Raw genomic sequence first — 18,730 nt, 5'->3', positions numbered from 1 at the left:
AGCATTAATGTACATTATTGCATAACCAGGTTGTAAAAATTTCATTTTCACTCAACTTCTGGGGAAGGGTGTACCTACTACTACTTAATGTTAGCAGACATTTTTCTTAGTTTCTATTTTTACCATAACAATATTATTAAAACATAAAATTAGGAAAAGAATCATTGAGGCCAAGGCTACTCGCTCTGCACGGCATCTGATATTATTCCATCCTTGACATCATTGCCTTTTCTAGTATTCGGTTTTTATTTTATTTTTACCTCTCCTGCTCTGTTTGGGGATGTGGATTCCTCCAAAACCTCAGGAGCCAGGCACTCCTAGCTACAGAAGCCGAATAGATTTTAACCCGGCCTGAACTTTTGAGGTAAGCCACCAAAATATCCTTCTCCTAGACAAAATGCTTTTTTCTTTCCTGTAAGTCTATTGCAGAAATTACATTTTAAAATGTTGAAAAGAGAAACATATTTTCCCACAATCCCACCACTCTAACCTGGTAACTACCTTTCTTTTCTTTTTTTGTGGGTATTGGTCCCAAGTCTCATATCTATAAGTGCACGTAAGGGAACTGTAACTCCAGCAAACATAGCATTTCTATTCATTTTTCTTTTAATGTTCTATTATTATGCAGATTTTTCCTAGGTCACTACGGTCTTCATATTCATCATTGTTTGAAAGATGACCAATGTTCCATTGAGCAAGCGTTTCTATTTTCCATAATGTTTCAATAAACGACTTGGTGCCTATCATTTTTTCTTTGTTTTGAATCATTTCCTGAGAGTCACTTAGAAGAAGGAAAAGTTACCAGGTGGGATTAGTGACTAATTACCAATGAATTGTCTGAATTCTAGGCTTAATACTTACTAGTTCAATGAATCAAGACAAATTAACTTCTCCAAACCTCATGTCTCCTTATGCACAATATGGGTAATAATAATCTGCCTACCTCATCTTAATAGTGTGAGATTTAAGTGAACAAATGCACAGAAAGCACATAGAATACTACATGGACCAGAGCAAGTTCTAGCCACACGGAACAACTGTAATCCCAAGAGTTTGTTTTTGACAGAGGCACCCTTTTTCCTCTTTTTCTTTTTTATTTTTTGCACCCCCATCCCGACCACCTTTTTTTAGAGATGGGATCTTGCTCTGTTGCCTAGGCTGGAATGCAGTGGCACCATCATAGCTCACTGCAGCCTCAAATTCCAGGGTTCAAGTGATCCTCCCACCTCAGCCTTCCAAAGCACTGGGATTATAGGCTTCAGCCACCACACCTGGCCATGTTATTGTTGTTTTTAATGTCAGTATAATAGTTAAGACCATGGACTGGCGAGCCAAACTGCTAGATTCAATTCTGACTTCTTTGCTCTGTGACCTTAAGGCAAGCGACTCAACCTCCTTGAGCCTTGGGTTCTTCATCTGCAAAATGGAGTAGTATCAGTAACAGCTCACAGAGTTTATGTAAGAATTAAGTTAATGAGGCACATCAGGTGCCTACATGATAAGCATTGTATGTCTTAGCTAATGTATCATGCCTACCTCTAAGGCATCCCACCTTAGTCTGTACCTGAAATCACCTTTCCTGTTTGATTCTTGGATCTCCCAATACAATTAAAAGAACTTGACCTTGCAAACCAGAAAGACACAATTCTAATCCTCCCCTTACAATTGACATAAGCTCTGCAACCCTAGGCAAATTACTTAACCTCATGGACCTCAATTTCCTTCCTATTTAAAAAAAAAAAAAACTACCCCATGAGGTTATTATGAGGATTAGAAGAAATAATATAAGCTCCTTAAGTGCTGATTATACTTTATTCACCCACTATTCACTGTATTTAGGACAGCATTTGGCCCAGAATAGCAGATCAATAGAAGTGGAGGAAAGGACAGAAAGGAGGGAGGGAAAGAAATGAATGAATGAATGAATGAAGCACTAACACCATGCCTGGCACATAGTAGGGGATCCAAAGAGTGTTAGTTAATCTGTAATTTATCAGGCACAAACAAGTTTGCAGGGGCCCTTGGGCCAGGCTTCCTAGAAAGTAAGGAAAGAGATGCAGCATCCTTTGTAATATTAAAAATGGATTGATTTATATATTAAATAAACATTTATTAAGCACTAACTATGTGCAAGCCACTATAGCAGATGCTATGCACTGTGCTAAACACAGACAAAAATTACACAGGCAAAATTCTTGAAAAAGGAAAAGCTTCAAATAACCATATAAAATCGGAATGAAAAATATACTTCCTTGTAAGTTTTTCATTGAGATGTAGGTGGCCTGGTTTAAACAAAGCAGGATCAGCTTTGGAACAACAAACCTCAGTCTGGATACTCAGTTGCCATACAGACCAATGCATGTGACTGAATCTTACTGGTTTTACCAGGTGTACAATGGGAATGAATGATCATTCCAATTCACAGGTTTATGAGATATTGCCCCAAAAGACTGAACACAGTGGAAGAACAAATTCTATAAAATTTTGTTTTCTTTTCCTGTGTATTAGTACGTTTTCATGCTGCTGATAAAGACATACCTGAGACTGGGCAATTTACAAAAGAAAGAGGTTTGATTGGACTCACAGTTCCATGTGGCTGGGGAGGCCTCACAATCATGGTGGAAGGCAAGGAGGAGCAAATCACATCTTACGTGGATGGCAGCAGGCAAAGAGAGAGCTTGTGCAGAGAAACTCCCATTTTTAAAACCGTCAGATTTCATGAGACTCATTGACTATCACAAGAACAGCACGGGAAAGACCTGCTCCCATGATTCAATCATCTCCCACCAGGTGCCTCCTACAACACCTGGGAATTATGGGAGCTACAAGATGAGATTTGGGTGGGCACACAGAGCCAAACCATATCATCCTATGTAGTCTTTGTGTGTGGGGGTTGGGGGAAAAGGTCTTGGAAGTCACTAGAGGACCACAAGGTTCTCCTTGCAAGTGGTGCTTAAAGCAGCTTCTGTTTATTGAGCTTTTACAATGTGCCAACACCTGTGCTGGTCTCTTTACATATTACTTTATTTAATCCTCACAATACTCCATGAGGTGGGTATTTGAATAGTGCCATTTTACTGAAAAGCAAACTGAGGCTCAGAGAGGTTACCTAAGTTGCTGAGTTCATATATCCAGCCCATGGCAAAACCAATTCTCAGAAAGCCTGCTGGATTCCAGAGCCCGGACTGTTAACGATTCTATCCGTGATTATAGACTGTAACATGCTATACAAATGGAAGGTGCTGTTCTTTTAACAGCAAGGTTTTTATGTTGAACCTATTCTATGTGAAATCGTGTCTGTAAGTAAATAGAAATGAAGTCCTTGATGATGTGTGTAAGATGTCAAATTTCCCAAAGTAACTGGCAGGTGGGAAGATACTGGCCTAATGGTGGTGCCAGGTTGAACTTAGAAGCTCTGAGAATGATTTGAGATGAAAGGCACACATTGCATGAAGGCACCCACTCAGGGAGGAGTGCCCATGGGCATCCTCAGCAGCCTGCTGCTAGAGTCACATCTCAAGGCCAGTGGCACCCAGTCGCCCACTGACACCCACGACAGTGTACTCCAAAGAATGGCAGTGTGAGCTGCTGTCTCCCACCAGGATGAGGGAATGACTGGACCTCCTGAACTTTATGCAGTAGAGGAGGTGAACTAGAATGTACAACTCTCAGGTCTTCTAGCTCTGGAGTTGAGGAGGCATGATAGTCATGAAGCTGTATTGACTATCTCTTCTTCTTGTTTTTTTTTTTTTTTCATTAGGGAGAGGGTGGCAGTGGGAAGAATGCCCAATAACATACATAGCATTTTAGCAAAAGTAAATGACTTGTTATTTTCTCCCTATATGAAAGTGTTAAAACAGTCTTTTTTTTTTTTTTTTTTGACAGATTCTTGCACTGTCACCCGGGCTGGAATGCAATGGCTCAAGCCATCCAGGCAGCCTGGCTTTAGAATCACAGTAATCCGTGTTCAAATCCTGGTTTGACACTAGGGGTATGGCCTGGACATATTGTTAACTAGGCTGTCTGAATCTCAGTTTCCCCATCTGTAAACTGGGGATAATAATACCATAGAGTCAATATGTGAGTTAAATAAAGTAACATGCATAAGTATTCAGCACAGTGCCTGGAAAAAATTACAAGTTTGATTAATCTGCTACTCAATTTCCAAAAGGGACTCACTTGTATAAAAAAGAAACTAATAATTTTGAAAAAACTCACTAAGTCAGCCTGCTGTCAATTACAGAAATGATTCTGATGGAGTCTCTTCCTTGCCTCCCATCCTCCCTTGGGGTCCCCCTCCCTCTCTTTCTCCCTTCCTTCTCAAAATGCTCTGTTTATCATCAGCTATCGATATACAACATGCAGCCTTGGTGTTTTCATTTCTTTTTTTTTAAATCTCTCTCAATACCAAGAAAAACTTTGAACAGAACACGGGATCCATGGGGCATCCTTGTGTAGGTCCTCCGTGGCTTGGATCCCTGTGGACTGCTCAGCTCGGCAGGCTTTCCCAGCGGCGCTCAAGGCTCAGCCGGCCTCTGTGCGAGGCTGCCCAGTACAAGCGGGGCGAAGTCTGGACTGACGCCGCTCCCACTCCCAGCACCTCCTCAGCTGTGCCCTGTGAGGCAGCCGAGGAGAGAATGCCCCGCAGCCTGGGCACCCAGAGGAAACCTCAACGTAGCAGAGAAATAATTTATTCTTGTCATCACACCAAAGTTTTCAAACTTTAAAACGCGTTCTTGATTAGAAGAAAAGCTGTGTTTTTTCTAAAAGCCTGGCATTTCTGAAAAGGTCCCCTACCCAAACCACAGAAACCTCAAAAACTCTGCCCACTGAGTTGAAAATAAAAGACGGAGACCAAAGGCTTTCTCACAACAACCGCTCGACGCTTTAGAAATCTTCTCTCCAATGCTTAAAAGTTTTAATGTTTTAACTGAGGGCCTCAAGCCCTCTGGAATTTTTCTTCCTTGTAAACTCCCAGAGCTTTCTGAGTCAGACTTATTTATTTTCTGTGATGTCCAATAATGCTTGGTGTAGAAATTATTTTGCTTTTGAAAAAGGAGTCATTGAGTAAAAGAAATAAAAGTAAAAGAAATTTTAGCCCGGTTAGTAGCCATTTAAGGAGGAAGAAAAATTTGTTGATTTTCTTTTTGGGGAGGCAAATAACTTTATAAAGGCACCCTACTTCTTCCCTCACCCTAGACTTATTATCAGCAGTGGAAGTAAACACCATGAAGAAAACTTGGCAAAATGTTTAGAATAATCCATCAGTTCCGCCATGAATAGGTTTGAGTTTATGCCATAGACCCAATTCTGCCAATTTTGGAACTTTATAAAATCCTAATAACTTCAATAGAAACTTGACTTATTCATGAGATTTAGATTCAGTACACACATTATAAATATGTTCTATGTATGGACACCCCAAATTTGGACTAATCACGTTCAGAAAAAGATAATGTAGAACTCAAAAAAGTCTCTCATGCTCACTTTTAAAAATTATAAATCCTATAATCACAACATTCCAAGAAACACTTCCTTCTTCAAAAGTGTAATGTAACTTGCAATGATTTGATGGCCAAGATTCAAAACAAAGGCACTGACATTATTTTATTCACAAAATGCATTTGTGTCTCAAAAATTAGATGCTGGCTTGGAGGTGTAATTGTCAATCACTAATCACTCGTTAGATTATCCAAATGTCCATTCAAAATCTAGTTCAAAGACTAGTTTGCTTGCATTGACTGATACTGTATTTTCTCCAACATGATGGATTCAGGACATCAGTGCTTATGAAGTGGTAAATTTCCGTTCTGATTAAATAAATATCTGCTACATTCAGCAGTCTCACTTAGGTTGTGTCTAAACACTAGTCTTTAGCACAATTACTGGGTAGCTGGAAAACACACAGGACACAAAGTGCTAACTAACCTTCACTGGGTTGCAGCCTTTTCAAAGGCTTTCTCATTGTTCTTTTAAATTAAAACAAAACAACTACAAAAATACAAATCCAACGTGTCCATGTTCACCTCTCTACTAATAATTATTGATTGCTCAGAGGCACAATGATGCTTTTATGTTTTATGGAAGAATAACCAACCAGAAAAGTGGAAACTGTACACATCTTTTGAAGTATTCCTGCCTTGAGGGTGGGATATGACACACATAAACCCCGTAATCTCCCAGCACAGGTCAATCCAGCCCTAGTTGCCTCAATTTGGACCCAATACAACTGAAAGCAAAATGGCTGCATTTCATTCTTTTCTGCTTTTTATGATCCCTTTCCCTCTCATAAACATTTCAAGAACTCAAAAACTGCAATGTTAGTAAACATGAAATTATAAAGACAAAAACAGAACAAATGGACGTTTTATCCTCACATTAAAAATATATATATAAATGCAAGAAAGGCAAAAGAACCAAACTCTCTGTGCATCCTGCTAAAACAAGTTCCAGAGAATGGCTCACTTGAAACTGAGTTTTCTATTTCCTGAAAACCAAGTGTAAAAATGGTTCAATCCTTAAAACAGTGATGCCTTCAAATATAAGAGCATTGGGTGGTCGAGGGGGCTGGGGTGGGGGAAAGGCAAGAGGAAGAGGCATGAAAAATGTGGGCCATCACATTCCAGAACTGGAAGGGCATCAGGAGTTGTGGAGGGGCCTCTATCAGGGTTGTGCAACATATGTCGTCTCTGAGTATGCCATAGATCTCTCTTCCAGGATTTAAATTCAAGCCCACAGGTGTTGCCTCTACAAAGACACATTTTCCACTTCCTTTAACAGACTGGAAAACACAAGGATGAAATAATGGCAAACAGGGGTACATAAAATGCCTTCTTCATGGGAAAGGTGGAGAAATAAAAATAAAATTAGTCTTTTGGTCTAAACCCTTCAGAAAAAAAATGACTTATCTCAACATTAAAACTGGGGTTGTATCTACATAGTACAAGCACATCTAGGTATTCTAAAACAGTCTACATTTTTTTTTCAGTATTCTTATCCCCTTTCCCAACTAGACACCTAGAATAAAGTATAGGAAGGCCAGATAATTATTGTTAATAATAATAATAATAATATCTGCCATTTACCGAGCAACTTTTAGGAGTCAGGCATTAAATCAAATACTTACCATGTACAATCTTACTGAATTTTCATAACCATCCTAGAAGGTAGTGAGCAGACATTTTCACAAAGAAGGAAACAGAGGCTTAGAGAAGTAAGATAATTGGCTCTGGGTCACACAGCAAGAATGTAACTGATATAGGATTTGAACCTTGTCTGATGGCAAAGCTCATGTTCTTTTCACTAAGTCACACTACATACCCCTGAAGCCATATTTTAACATATATCTGTGAATGACTTCTAGATGCAAGATATTGTTTAAGTTATCTAAAGTCTCCATATATTATCATATTACTTAATTGCTTTTGCCCCATTCTATTATTCCTCCTGTTGCATGAATGAAGACTTGACTTTCTCAGAGACAAAGCAAATATTAACGAAAGTTTGAGTGAATCCCAAAGAAGATGAAAGTACATTTCACATGTGTAGTAAAGGTATGAATGATTTACTTATGTCCCTATTTTTGTCAACAATTACACATTTTGCCTTTACAGTTTAAAAGATTATTTTAGCCAGACGCGGTGGCTCTCGCCTGTAATCTCAGCACTTTGGGAAGCCGAGGTGGGTGGATCACGAGGTCAGGAGTTCGAGACCAGCCTGGCCGACATAGTGAAACCCCATCTCTACTAAAAATACAAAAAATTAGCCAGTGTGGCGGCGGGCACCTGTAATCTCAGCTACTCAGGAGGCTGAGGCAGGAGAATTGCTTGAACCTGGGAGGCAGAGGTTGCAGTGAGCCGAGATTGAGCCATTGCACTCCAGCCCAGGTGACAGTGCAAGAATCCGTCAAAAAAAAAAAAAAAAAAAAAAAAAAAAAAAAAAAGAAGAGTGTTCTAACACTTTCATATAGGGAGAAAATAGCAAGTCATTTACTTTTGCTAAAATGCTATGTATGTTATTGGGCATTCCTCCCACTGCCACCTTCTCCCTAATGAAAAACAACAACAACAACAACAAGAAGAAGAAGAGATAGTCAATACAGCTTCATGACTAAAAGTATGGATCTAAGAGCCAGCCAGGCTGGGCTGTGGGCCCTCCGCTCAAATCCTGGTTCTGCCACTTACCCATCTCTTGGATAAGCTTTCTTTTTTTAATTTTTCTTTTTTTGTTGTTCTTTTCCTTCCTTCCTTTCTTTTTTATTTTTTTCTTTGAGACAGAGTCTCACTCTCACCCAGGCTGAAGTGCAGTGGTGTGATCAGAGCTCACTACAGCCTTGAACTCCTGGGCTCAAGTGATCCTCCCATCTCAGCCTCCTGAGTAGGTGGGACTATAGGGATGCACCACCATGTCTGTCTAATTTTTTAAATTTCTTGTAGAGATAGAGTGTTGCTATGTTGCCCAGGCTGGTCTCCAACTCTTGCCCTCAAGTGATCCTCCTGCCTCACCTCCCAAAGTGCAGGGATGACAGGCATAAGCCACAGCACCTGGCCATTATATCCTTTCTCTATCACAGTGTTTTTAAAACATCTGCTTTTTAAAATACAAATGAAAAGCTAGGTCTCCTACTTGCATTCTGCCTCAGGAAAGTTAGGAACACACAATAAGAGTGATCTTGCTTCCCAAGCAATCGAGGTACAGCTTGCCAGCCCAGCTTCCTAGGGCTCAGAAACTTATTGAACATGTCAGCTTCCAGTTTCAATTTTTCCTTTAACTTGCTGGTTTCTCTATTTAAACTGTAAATAATAACAGTTTCTTCTTAATAATTACAGTTTCTTCTTAATAGGATTGTTGTGAGCATTACACAGATAATGTACTTAAAATGCTTAGCAAAGTAAAGACACAGTAAGTATCGAACGTATGTTAACTATTACCACTTTCATATTTCATATTCACTATAGCTCTATCAGTTGGTTGTATCAATCCCAAAAGAAAATTGAGGCTCAGCAACATTAAGCTTCCAGACCAAGCGTTCGCAGCTTTATGTGGCAGAGCCACCCTATGAAGGCAACAACCCCATCACCATGCTCTGTCTTTATTACTCCAGATAGGTTTTTTTCCTTCATAATGCTAATCACTTACTGAAATTATCTATTTTTGTGTTTACTTATTTGTGGGTCTAGAACTTATGCTCTAGAGAAGCAAAGATGACATTTTTGTTAAGCCCAGTATCTAGCAGAATGCTGGGCACATAGGAGACACATAGTCTTCTTGGATGAATGAATGAACATATGAATGAAGAAAGCCAAGATTTGTCTGTGCCCCAAATCTCTACTCAACCGCTGTGACACACTGCCTCCCATTGCTGCCACCATTTAAAATCCTCCTCAAAGGCAGAGTTACAGGATTCTTTCAGAGGGGTTTTCTCTGGAGCCCAGGGAAGACAACATTCTGTGATTCTCCACTCTCATCCACCTGTTTCCCTTCTCACCAAGTGGGATTCAAATCCACCTAAAGCCAGTGTCATAACTAAACCCTGACCTATCACGACAGCAGTGTGTAGGTGACGTGGCCTGGGTGGGGAGAGGGCATGAGTGTTCCCTAGTCTGCTCTCCAATCTAGCTCTGCCATGTACCAGTTGTGACCTCAGGCAGGTTCCAGACCCTCTTTCATCCTAAAAAGAGACTATGCAGAGTTGTGATAAGGCTTCAATGGCTAATGTGTGAAAAAGTGCCTGTTACAGAGCTGATACATGGTAGGTACTCAGCAAGAGAGAGCATCCTTTCCTCTAAGCTCCAAAATGACTCAATTTTTATGTTCCTTGTAGTGCTCACCACTCTTAGTGTGTCCATACCTTCTCTTATTAAATGCATTCTGAAGTCCTTGACAGTAGGGACTGTGGCCTTGTTCATCTTCAGGGTCTGCCACCCAGCAGGTAGTCAGGAAGTGAGATTGAATGAAACCCAAAGTAGTCTATTTTCTTCTTTTTTTAAACTTCACTTTTACCTGATACCTCCAAATAAATTCTTCAAGTTCATTCTCTCTCCCCTAAACCTTAATAAAATTGCAAATATCTAAAATAGAGTGGAAGAGGTAAAAACAACATCCAACATCGGGGGTTTCTCCCACTATCTCCATCCTGTGGTGCCTTAGGGCCATCGGAGGGGCAGCTGAAGAGTTTCCCAAGTGACCTGCAGAACATGTAGGATGGGCTCTCAGGAACCTGTGGAGTACAGACCTGAGTGTCCGGCATCCCAACTTGTGATGTCACCACTTTATATCTTCTCAGCCTTTTTGGAAAAGACACTGATGCAAACAGACCAACTTGGCTTAGAAATCAGTCTTAAAATGTTGGAAATGAAAGAAAAACCCTATGTTTCACAATAATGCCACGCTCATGGAGTGCCTGGGAGGCTCAATGTCAGTAAAACTACTTTATAAACAAAGTACCCAGAAGATTTCACATAGATGTCAGAAGACAAACACGGACACAGGCATATAATTGAGAGGTAGAATTTTATAGAGCATATCAATTTGTACACCCAATCCATTCTTTTGCACATGAGGCAATGGAATCTCAGGGAAAGGAGAAAGCCTCCTTTGCCCAGATTGTCATCAGGAGCGGTGCCTAGGCGTGAGAAGAGACTTCTTCCCAAAAGCTTGAGCAGTGGAGGGTGGAGTGATTTTCCTTTGATGGCTGCATTTTAGTACATTGGCCAATGTGTATTCCTCTCTAACATATGTGAGGGTCTGTGATGCCGGCTTCATCATCTAGAAGCATTTCAGTGTTCCCTAAATTGGCACTGGATACAGCCCCAGAAAGTCTAGTGTCTTTTAGTAAATCCTTTGGGGATGGAGGGAGTTGGCCAAACAATTAAGGAATGCACGGCAGGTGGCAATGAGAAAGGACATTCTGGGCCTTTTAAAAAGAGTTGTTCATAGTTATTGACTCTTAAAATCCCAAATGACTTGCAAAAAATAGTATATTATTAGTTCGAGGATAAATTAACTAATTGTGCAGTGGGTCATAGTTCAGATAGTGGTAACCAGCTCATATATTGCTTCCTGGATTCTACAGTAAAGCCAAAGGAATAGAGGGAAATGTCTACCTTGTCAGAGATCCCAGCCTGTGAGCTGTCTAACCCTTCATTTTACAGGCAATTAAAAATAATCTTGGAAAGGCTAGAAGATTAACCTAAAGTCACATTACAAGTGGCTGAGTTGGAATCACGACTCAGCGCCTTTCTCACTGTAAAAAGGGGAGAAAAATCAGAATCTCCTCTTTACCCATCCCCACTCCCATGATTTCTGGCCAGACACTCCCTTCTCTTCTCGTTCCGTTCCCGCCTTATTCTAACCCATCACCCTTTCAGATTGGGTTTGAGATAGGGGGTGAGAAACTCACCCTGGGCGACCCACGGGTCGTGGGGAAGAAAAGCCAGAACCTTTCACGTTGGTGAGCCTGTGGCTCTTGGGGAGGCGGGCATACTGCCCAGCTGGCGCCTAACCTCGGGACGGGTGAGGGGGGAGGCTGGAAGAGAACCCGGAGAGGAGGGGAGGGAGCAAGGGCTCCAAGGCGGGCTGAGAAAAGGTATAGCTGCTGGAGAGAAATTAGAGACCTCGGCGCCTCTGGGAAGCAGGATGGTCCAGCACTCACACAGCGGCGGGGAGGCCCCGTGCAAACTCCTCTCTCTTCCTCGCACTGGGCCCTTTGTTGTCGGCCTCTGCCTCTGGCTCCTGCTCCTGCCCTCCGGTCCCCCCGCCCCCCTGAAGTCACCCCAACTGCACTCATAATATTTTGCTTTGCGCCAGGTCTGTTTTCCACCACCAACTTCCAGCAGTCTCCATGGTGACGCGCTGGGGAGGAGGGCGGGCGCGGCTTTGGAAATCCCAGGCCCGAGGCGCCGGGCGGCCCCTGCAAACTTTTCCGAGTCTCTGGGACCTGCAGGCCGGCTAGGAAAGCGCTCTGTCCCAGGCTGCCGCACAGAGTTGCGTGCTGAATCCGGGACTCCGAGGATCCAGCCTGCGTGCAGCGTCCGCGCCATCAAGGGCTGCAGCCTCGGGGACCCGGAACCCTGGTACCATGCGGCTCTCACTTGACCCTGCTGCCAAATCCAGACGCCGGCGCTTAGCAGGTGGCAGAGATGGGGGCGCACATGCCCCGTTAGCCCGCGCGCGCTCACACACGCACACACACACGCCCGGGGAGGGCGAGACTGTCTGGTTTGGGCGCGGGAGCAAGGCTCGGACCTCGGGCTCCTTGCTCTCCCAAGCCCGCAGACAGTGGCTCCTTCCGGAGGGCTGTGCCTGGGCAAGAATGGAGGAGGATCGGGCCCTGTTCCCTCCAGGACGCACTTTGCCTTGTGGGCACGGCGCCAACGCCACTGGACTTCCCTACCCCGGGCCCACAAAGGCATATAATTCATTTGGTGGTAGAATTTTAGACTGAATTTGTGCTGAGTTGGGGGCCTGTAGACTAGGGTGCCCTCCTACCGATGCGGCCCGGGGAACTCAAATCCGGCTCCAGGAGTACTTTGGCCGCCTCAGCTCTGGGTTCTGGAGATGGGAGCGGAAAGTGGATGGAGGCAGAAGTTTCCAGCTCCAGCTTGGCAGTGGCCCTCTCTAACGCGCCATCCCGTTTTAAAAGAAATGATCGTTCTATTGCGTAGGCGACCGACCCGGCCCGGCCCACTTTGCACAAGCTCTCGGTGGCCTAAAATTCTACCCACTTTCCCCCATCGTTCTCGAATTTCCGGATAACTTGAGTAACTGAGCAACGATCACCCAGGCAGAGCAGCTCTGATTGGACCCGGCGGCCACAAACACGTAGCTGCCGGTGGCCCGCGTGGGGAGGGCAGGCCACGCGGGGCTCAGCACCAACTTTTGCGCGGCGTGGGGCTGTAGCGCGGGCCGAGCGGGACGCGCGCCGGCGCTTACTGCAAACCGCGCACCTGCCAGAAGGTGCGTCGACTGCCCCTGCGCGCGCCTGTCGCCTTTGCCTCCTGCCGGAGCACCGCGGCGCGCGGCAGGCTGGGACTTTGCCTCCGAGAGGGGCTTTGCTTTGTCGGGCTCGGCCGCTAGAGAGCCTAGGGCCCAGGAGGCGCGCGCCGGCTGCCCAGCTTCCCCCGACGGGGCCATTGTCTTAGCTCCACACTTGTTGAGTATTTTGGGGAAACCCGAGGAATATATTACTGGCTCGGTGTGCGGAACAAAGGGGCGCGTTTCCGCAGGTCACGCTGAAGTGGCCCCAAAGCAGGCCACTAGAGCCCTGGCCCCTGCAAAACTGTTCGCCCGGGCCCGAGGCACTTCGCGGGGATTTTCCTTTTAAGAGTAAGGGACGGTGGCCCCGCTCGCCGGCCTCTCTTATCCTGGACGTTTTCTACTTCGCCCCAGCACTTGCTGTGAGTCGGTTGTTCCAGTCCTTTCGGAATGAAATAATAACAGCAATATTCCTGGTTCTGATCGCGCGCGATCTTATACAAAAGGAGCAGAATCGAACTGCTCCGTGGAGCGCGCGTCTCTGCAAGCCGAGGAGAAAAGACCTTTACATAACAAGGGAAACTCAGAAGAAAGGCTAATTGGATTAAATTCTCTGGAAGGGAGGTGAGGGAAGGCTTCTGGACTGGACCACGCCAAGCCGCACTTCCCTTGTCGTCGGTTTTGCAAGTCCGAGCGAAATGTCACCTGGTGCGTCTCGTGTCATTTCTTCACACTGTCGTGTACCAAAACTTTTGATTTTGCGTTCAGGGTGGTGACCTAGGGATGTCTCGAATATACAAAAGGGGGAGAGGTGGATGGGGAAAGGATTTCTATTTCAGAACCTCTTTGGAGTGTTTGCAGTTGAGGTGAAGAGGACCCGGTGCCCCCACGACCACCAGTTGCATCGAGAACAGAAAACACCACGTATCCACAGCCCCACAGTCCTCCCCAGAATTACCGAGGGGCCCTGGCCCTGTGGAGGAGGCAGCTAAAAGCCCCAGCAGGGCCACTGCAGGTTTGGGATGTAGGGAGACCACCCTATGTCCCTGCGTGGGCCGCTCGAAAATACTTGGCCACAAACTCTGCAGACATGCGTTTACTTTTGTCAAGGATATTCATTTTTAACGTTAGGGTTCTCAGGAGGTGGTGAGGGCGCAGCGCTTGAGATGAAAAAATGGTGGAAAAGGCGCTTTTCTCTCTCTGGGCTCCTGCTTTACCGCCAGCAGAGACCTCAGCGGGGCCCGCCGTGTCCGGAGGGGCACGCAGGGCAGGCGACGCTTCTCCTTGCCTTCGTTTGTCATCGAGTATAGGAAGGAGAACTTCAGGGCATAGCCTTTCCCCACTCCCTGGGGGCTCACACCCACCCAGGGGAGTACAATCAGGGAGGGCCTTGACTCTAGGAATCAGAGATGGACAACTACCCTAAAACACCGAATATCCCCCCTTGGCAAGAGCAGCCCGGTGTCCGGGCCACCAGGGTTGCAGCGGAGACCTGGAGAGGCCTTAAATATTTCTGCAGGGACCGAGGAAAGACCTTCTGGGGCAATGCCCCGATGACCCCAGCCCCCACCCCACTTCCATATCCAGCCTGCCTAGGGGTGGAGTTGCGGAGACATTCGTGCGGCATTTGTTTATTTGCTCAAGGAAAGGACGTGCATGCTTAGGGGACGGCCGGGGCTTGAAGGCACTTGTTGCTCCGCGCTGCAATGCCCAGCAGCGTTATGCTTGCAGGCATTCTCTCAAACCCCGCCACGGCCCAGGCTGAGTCCACTGCCCTATTTCTGCCTCTCCCCGACTTCATCACCCCAAGAAATCCTGAGGCTGCAGCGGGGCCAAAATGAGAATAGCCGGGTTGCAAGAATGAGCCTAGGGGAGGAGGTGAACTGTAAGAGAACTTTCACCTGCAAGGGACTTAGGGAGCGTTAACAGAGCTAGAAGTGTGACGGCTCTTCAAAGGTGCTAGGAGTGGGAGGTGGCGAAAACTACTGGAGGAAGAACCGAGATACCGGGCGTTTTCGTTGTGAAAGATTCTTTGGCCTCCTTTTTTCGTTGTTAGGGACCGCCGCGCCCCCAAAACCTGACGCCCAGCAGTTCTTGAACTGCAGAGCAGTTTGCAGACCCCAATGCCGAGTTTAGCGGGCCACTCTGCGTCCTGCCCTCCCTCCAGCAAGGTCACAGCTCCCTAGTGGAGCCCGGCGTTGGGTGCCCCTTCCTGGCAGAAAAGCGAAAAGCCCGTCCCCACAGCCCAGGACTCCCACCTCCCGTTTCTGCGGATTCCCCAGGACCACCGGGTTCGCCGCCGCCACTCCCTCCAGCTGCGCGTCTCTACAAGCCGGAGCCTCGGTCCCCACCTCCCAGGCGCAGTGCGAAGCCGTCACTCTCCCCCGCCTCGGGGCATTCCGCTCGGCTTCCCGGCCCTGGCCGCCAGACCCCGAGAACACCGCTATTCCGAGGCCCCCATACCCTAGGAGGACCGGGGTCCGGGAGGGGGCGGTCGGCTGGCAAAGTTTCTGCAAGTGGCACCTCGAGCTCGCCGCGAGCCAGCGCATCTTTACGTAACTTTGTGTCCAGGGCAAGCGAAAGCGCGCTCCTTCGCGCGCGCGCACGCACACACACTCACACACGTACACAATCACACGCTTATACACATACTTCCACGCATCCACTTACACACATCGCCTCGAATTGAAAACTTCTGCAAGCTCTGCGTTATTCCTTGGGGTTCCACTGTCAAGTTGACCCGTCTGAACTTTTCCCAACTTCTTTCTAAAGTTCTCCCTCTCCCTTCTCCTTCCCTCCCAATGTATCCCCCCAACCCCCACCAGTAGGACTAACCTGTGGAATCCATGTCGGGTTCCTCCAGTAACCCACAATGCATGCTCTTCCCATGGACAGCACAGGCGCCCCCCAAAAGTCCTGATGTTTGGGGATCCCCTGTGCTAGAGATGCCCAGGGAGGAAGGGAGTGAGGGAGGGAGAAGGGGAGAGAGAGAGACGCAGAAAGTGAGGGGGCACAAGGATAAAGGAGGACAGGAAAAGAAAAGAAAAAGAAGAAGAAAGAAAAGAGAAAGAAGAAAAGAGGAGAGAGAGGGAGAGAAGGGAGCGAGCTCGGAGAAGGGGGAGAGAGAAAAAGCGAGCGAGCGAGGGGACACTCAGTAATCCAGCCGGGCAAAGCCAAACCCGTCAAAATGTTTGCGGATGTTTCATGGGAAAAAGCATCATTTTATAGGAGCCCCGATGGGAGCAATGTCATTGATAGGCCAGCCGGCCTGATGAATGGCCGCTCGTCAGATGGGGCCGTGGCGAGGCGCACTGTGAAGCCCATTGTGGGCCTGTTTTGAATAAGAAAAGCCGCCTCCGAAAAGGGGGGCTCAGAGCGACGCAATCCCAGCCCTCCGACTTCCCCCTTCTATTATAGCATTAGCAACGTTTTTCTTATTTAAAGTTCCAGAGGCCTTCTCCAGCCTTCGCCCGGCACTCATTATAGGCGAAATCAAAATTGGCTTAGATGTGGCCCCCTCCCCCTCCCGGCCCTTCCCCGCCATCGGGCCCCGCGCCGCGCGGGCAGGCCGGGAGGGGGGGCGCGGAGGGGGAGCCGCGGGGAACTCCTGGAGCCTGGGGAGTGGCCTGCGCTACCACGAGTGGGGCCCCACTCCCTTCCTTCTCTTGCGTCCCCACCCACCCATTTTGGTCCTGGGTTAGATTTCGGGTGGTGGCCCTGGGAATGCGGGAGGGGGTATGTCTTGACCCCTTACACGCGGATCCGCAGACACGCGTGGGGGAGTGAAGCGAGCTTGAAGGGGAAAGGGTGGGGAAGGGGAACTGAAGCCCTAAGACCCCATCCCCCAATCTGAGCGTGACAAGGCCGCTAGGCGGGGAGGAGGTGAGTGGCTGGTTCGCCTCCTCCAGAACTTTCTGTCTTCCTCTGGGCCTGGGTCCTTCAACCTGTGTCTCTCCTTCCATCTCGCTGTCTCTCTCCGCCTGTCTCCCGGTGTCTGTTTCTAGCTCTCTGTCCCTCTCGTCCTCTGTGTCTCTGTCTCTGTCCCTCTATTTCTCCTTCCTTGGCTGCTAGTGTCTCTGTCCAGACCCTGCCTCCACTTCTCTTTGTCTCCCCCTAGGACTCTGCCCCTCTCTGTCTCTATCCCCCTCGGTCTCTCTGTACTGTCCGCCCTCCCCCGCCTCTTCCCGTAACTGTCAGTCTGTCTGTCTCTGTTCCTCCGCCCTCCCCCTGCCCTCCCCACCCCACCGCCGTCCCCCAGTAGGCCTCGAAGTTTGTGAGAAGCCCCAGCATCCAAGTGGGGACGCGGTTTTCCCAGGGACCCCCTCCTCGGCGGAGTTGAAAGTGCAGAAAGAGGGGGGCGAGGGCCGGGGGGTGCTGGAAGTGGAAGTGGCGGGGAGCAAGCTGCGTCTCCTGCGGGCCCCGATAAAGTGGCCGTTCGCGGGCCGGCCGCGCTGTGATTAGAATATGAATGGGGCCCGGCGGGCGGAAGAGAAAGGCGGATTACCCCGGGTGCTTTGACCATGGACAGAGGCAGCGCCGGCCGTACGCGGCGGGGGCGGGGAAGCGCGGAGTCCCTAACGCCGTGCGGGAGTGGGGGTCTCTAACCCCGGGCCCCTGGCTGCGCGCGGCTTTCCGCGATCCTTCGGAAAGACGCCTCCCGCCCCTCGGTCCTCCCCCCTCCCCACAATCAGAGCTGAGTAGGACAATGTACAGAGGCTGGGGGGCCCGAAGGGCCAGCACGTGCCGAGTTAAGGTCACGGTGCGGGAGGAAGGGGACGGCGCGCGGTACCGGCTGAACAGAGCCCGGGATGGACTGACGATAGCTCGGGGTTCGAATCCCAGCTCTGTAAATTCCTTCATCGTTCTGGGCCTCAGCTTCCTCGTCTGTGAAATGTAGCAAAGTTGCTCCCTCTCAAGGTTTGGGGGAAGATAACTGAGGCAATGGTTATAAAAGGAGCCAGGCATTTGCTGTTCCCTCTACTTGGCACTCTGCCGGCTCCTCCTTCCTCACAGGTGCCTAACAGGCCGACACCTTTGTGTCACCCTGGTCCCAGCTGAGCGTCGCCTCCTCGGAAGGGCTGTGCCTGACCACTCTCAGCGAAGGTCCCTTCCTGCCCCGGCCGCTGCCGGTCTCATTACCCGGTTTATTTCTGGAGGACTTTGTTCACCACCTCATGCCCAGTGCCCAGAACGGCGCCAGGCACATTCTTTCCCGCTGCGATGCTGGTGATGGGAAAGAGGTCGATGGAAACCTTTGGCAGCCGAAGGCCATGGTGGCGGTCACCGCGCGTTCTCGTGGTGTGCCTGGCAGCAATGACCGCGGAATTCGAAGTCAGATCTGACTGTCCGCGTTCGCCTTTGCAGCCTTAGTTAGCTTCTCTGCCACTGGAATAGGCTGAAGAGTAAAAGCCTCCTTCAGACGGCGGGAGAGTCTGACAGCGCGTAGATGGAGCCTGGCCAGGGGCGTTCCGGTGGCAGCAAGGAGCGCGTCCCCAGGGTGGGCGGCTGCCACTGACCGGAGAGTCCTTGAGGGATGCCACGGGGGCACGGGTGGTCTCCAGGGCGGATGAGACTATTATTGTTGCTATTATTATTATAATTTTTGCACGCAGAGTGGAGGTGGGTTGGGTGAGGTGAGCCGGGCTCACAGGCCAGGAGTGAGGCGGAAGAACCCGGAGCCGTGGGCGGCAGGAAGCCGGGACCCAGCTCAGCACAGCTCAGAGCCGGGCCAGGTGCGGCTGGTCCCGGCCCAGCG

At 48.1% G+C, this 18,730-nt stretch overlaps 1 protein-coding gene across 4 annotated transcripts in view; it reads right to left on the bottom strand.

The window, feature by feature from the left end:
• The window catches only part of RFX4 (regulatory factor X4), a 177,139-nt gene extending 160,885 nt beyond the window's left edge, over nucleotides 1-16,254 (bottom strand). The window contains exon 1 of one of the 4 annotated variants that reach the window (XM_055238362.1): nucleotides 15,811-16,254. In XM_055238362.1, the coding sequence (XP_055094337.1) occupies nucleotides 15,811-15,853 (43 nt within the window). In that variant the 5' untranslated portion in view covers nucleotides 15,854-16,254. Of the gene's footprint in view, nucleotides 1-12,489; nucleotides 12,553-15,810 lie in introns of those variants that run through there. The other 3 variants (XM_055238361.1, XM_055238364.1, XM_055238370.2) reach the window with 3 other exon arrangements.
• Nucleotides 16,255-18,730: the final 2,476 nt, after the last annotated feature.

Source organism: Symphalangus syndactylus, chromosome 13 (genome assembly GCF_028878055.3).
Source record: "Symphalangus syndactylus isolate Jambi chromosome 13, NHGRI_mSymSyn1-v2.1_pri, whole genome shotgun sequence".
NCBI lineage: Eukaryota > Metazoa > Chordata > Mammalia > Primates > Hylobatidae > Symphalangus > Symphalangus syndactylus.
This window is presented reverse-complemented; position numbering and strand designations above follow the sequence as displayed.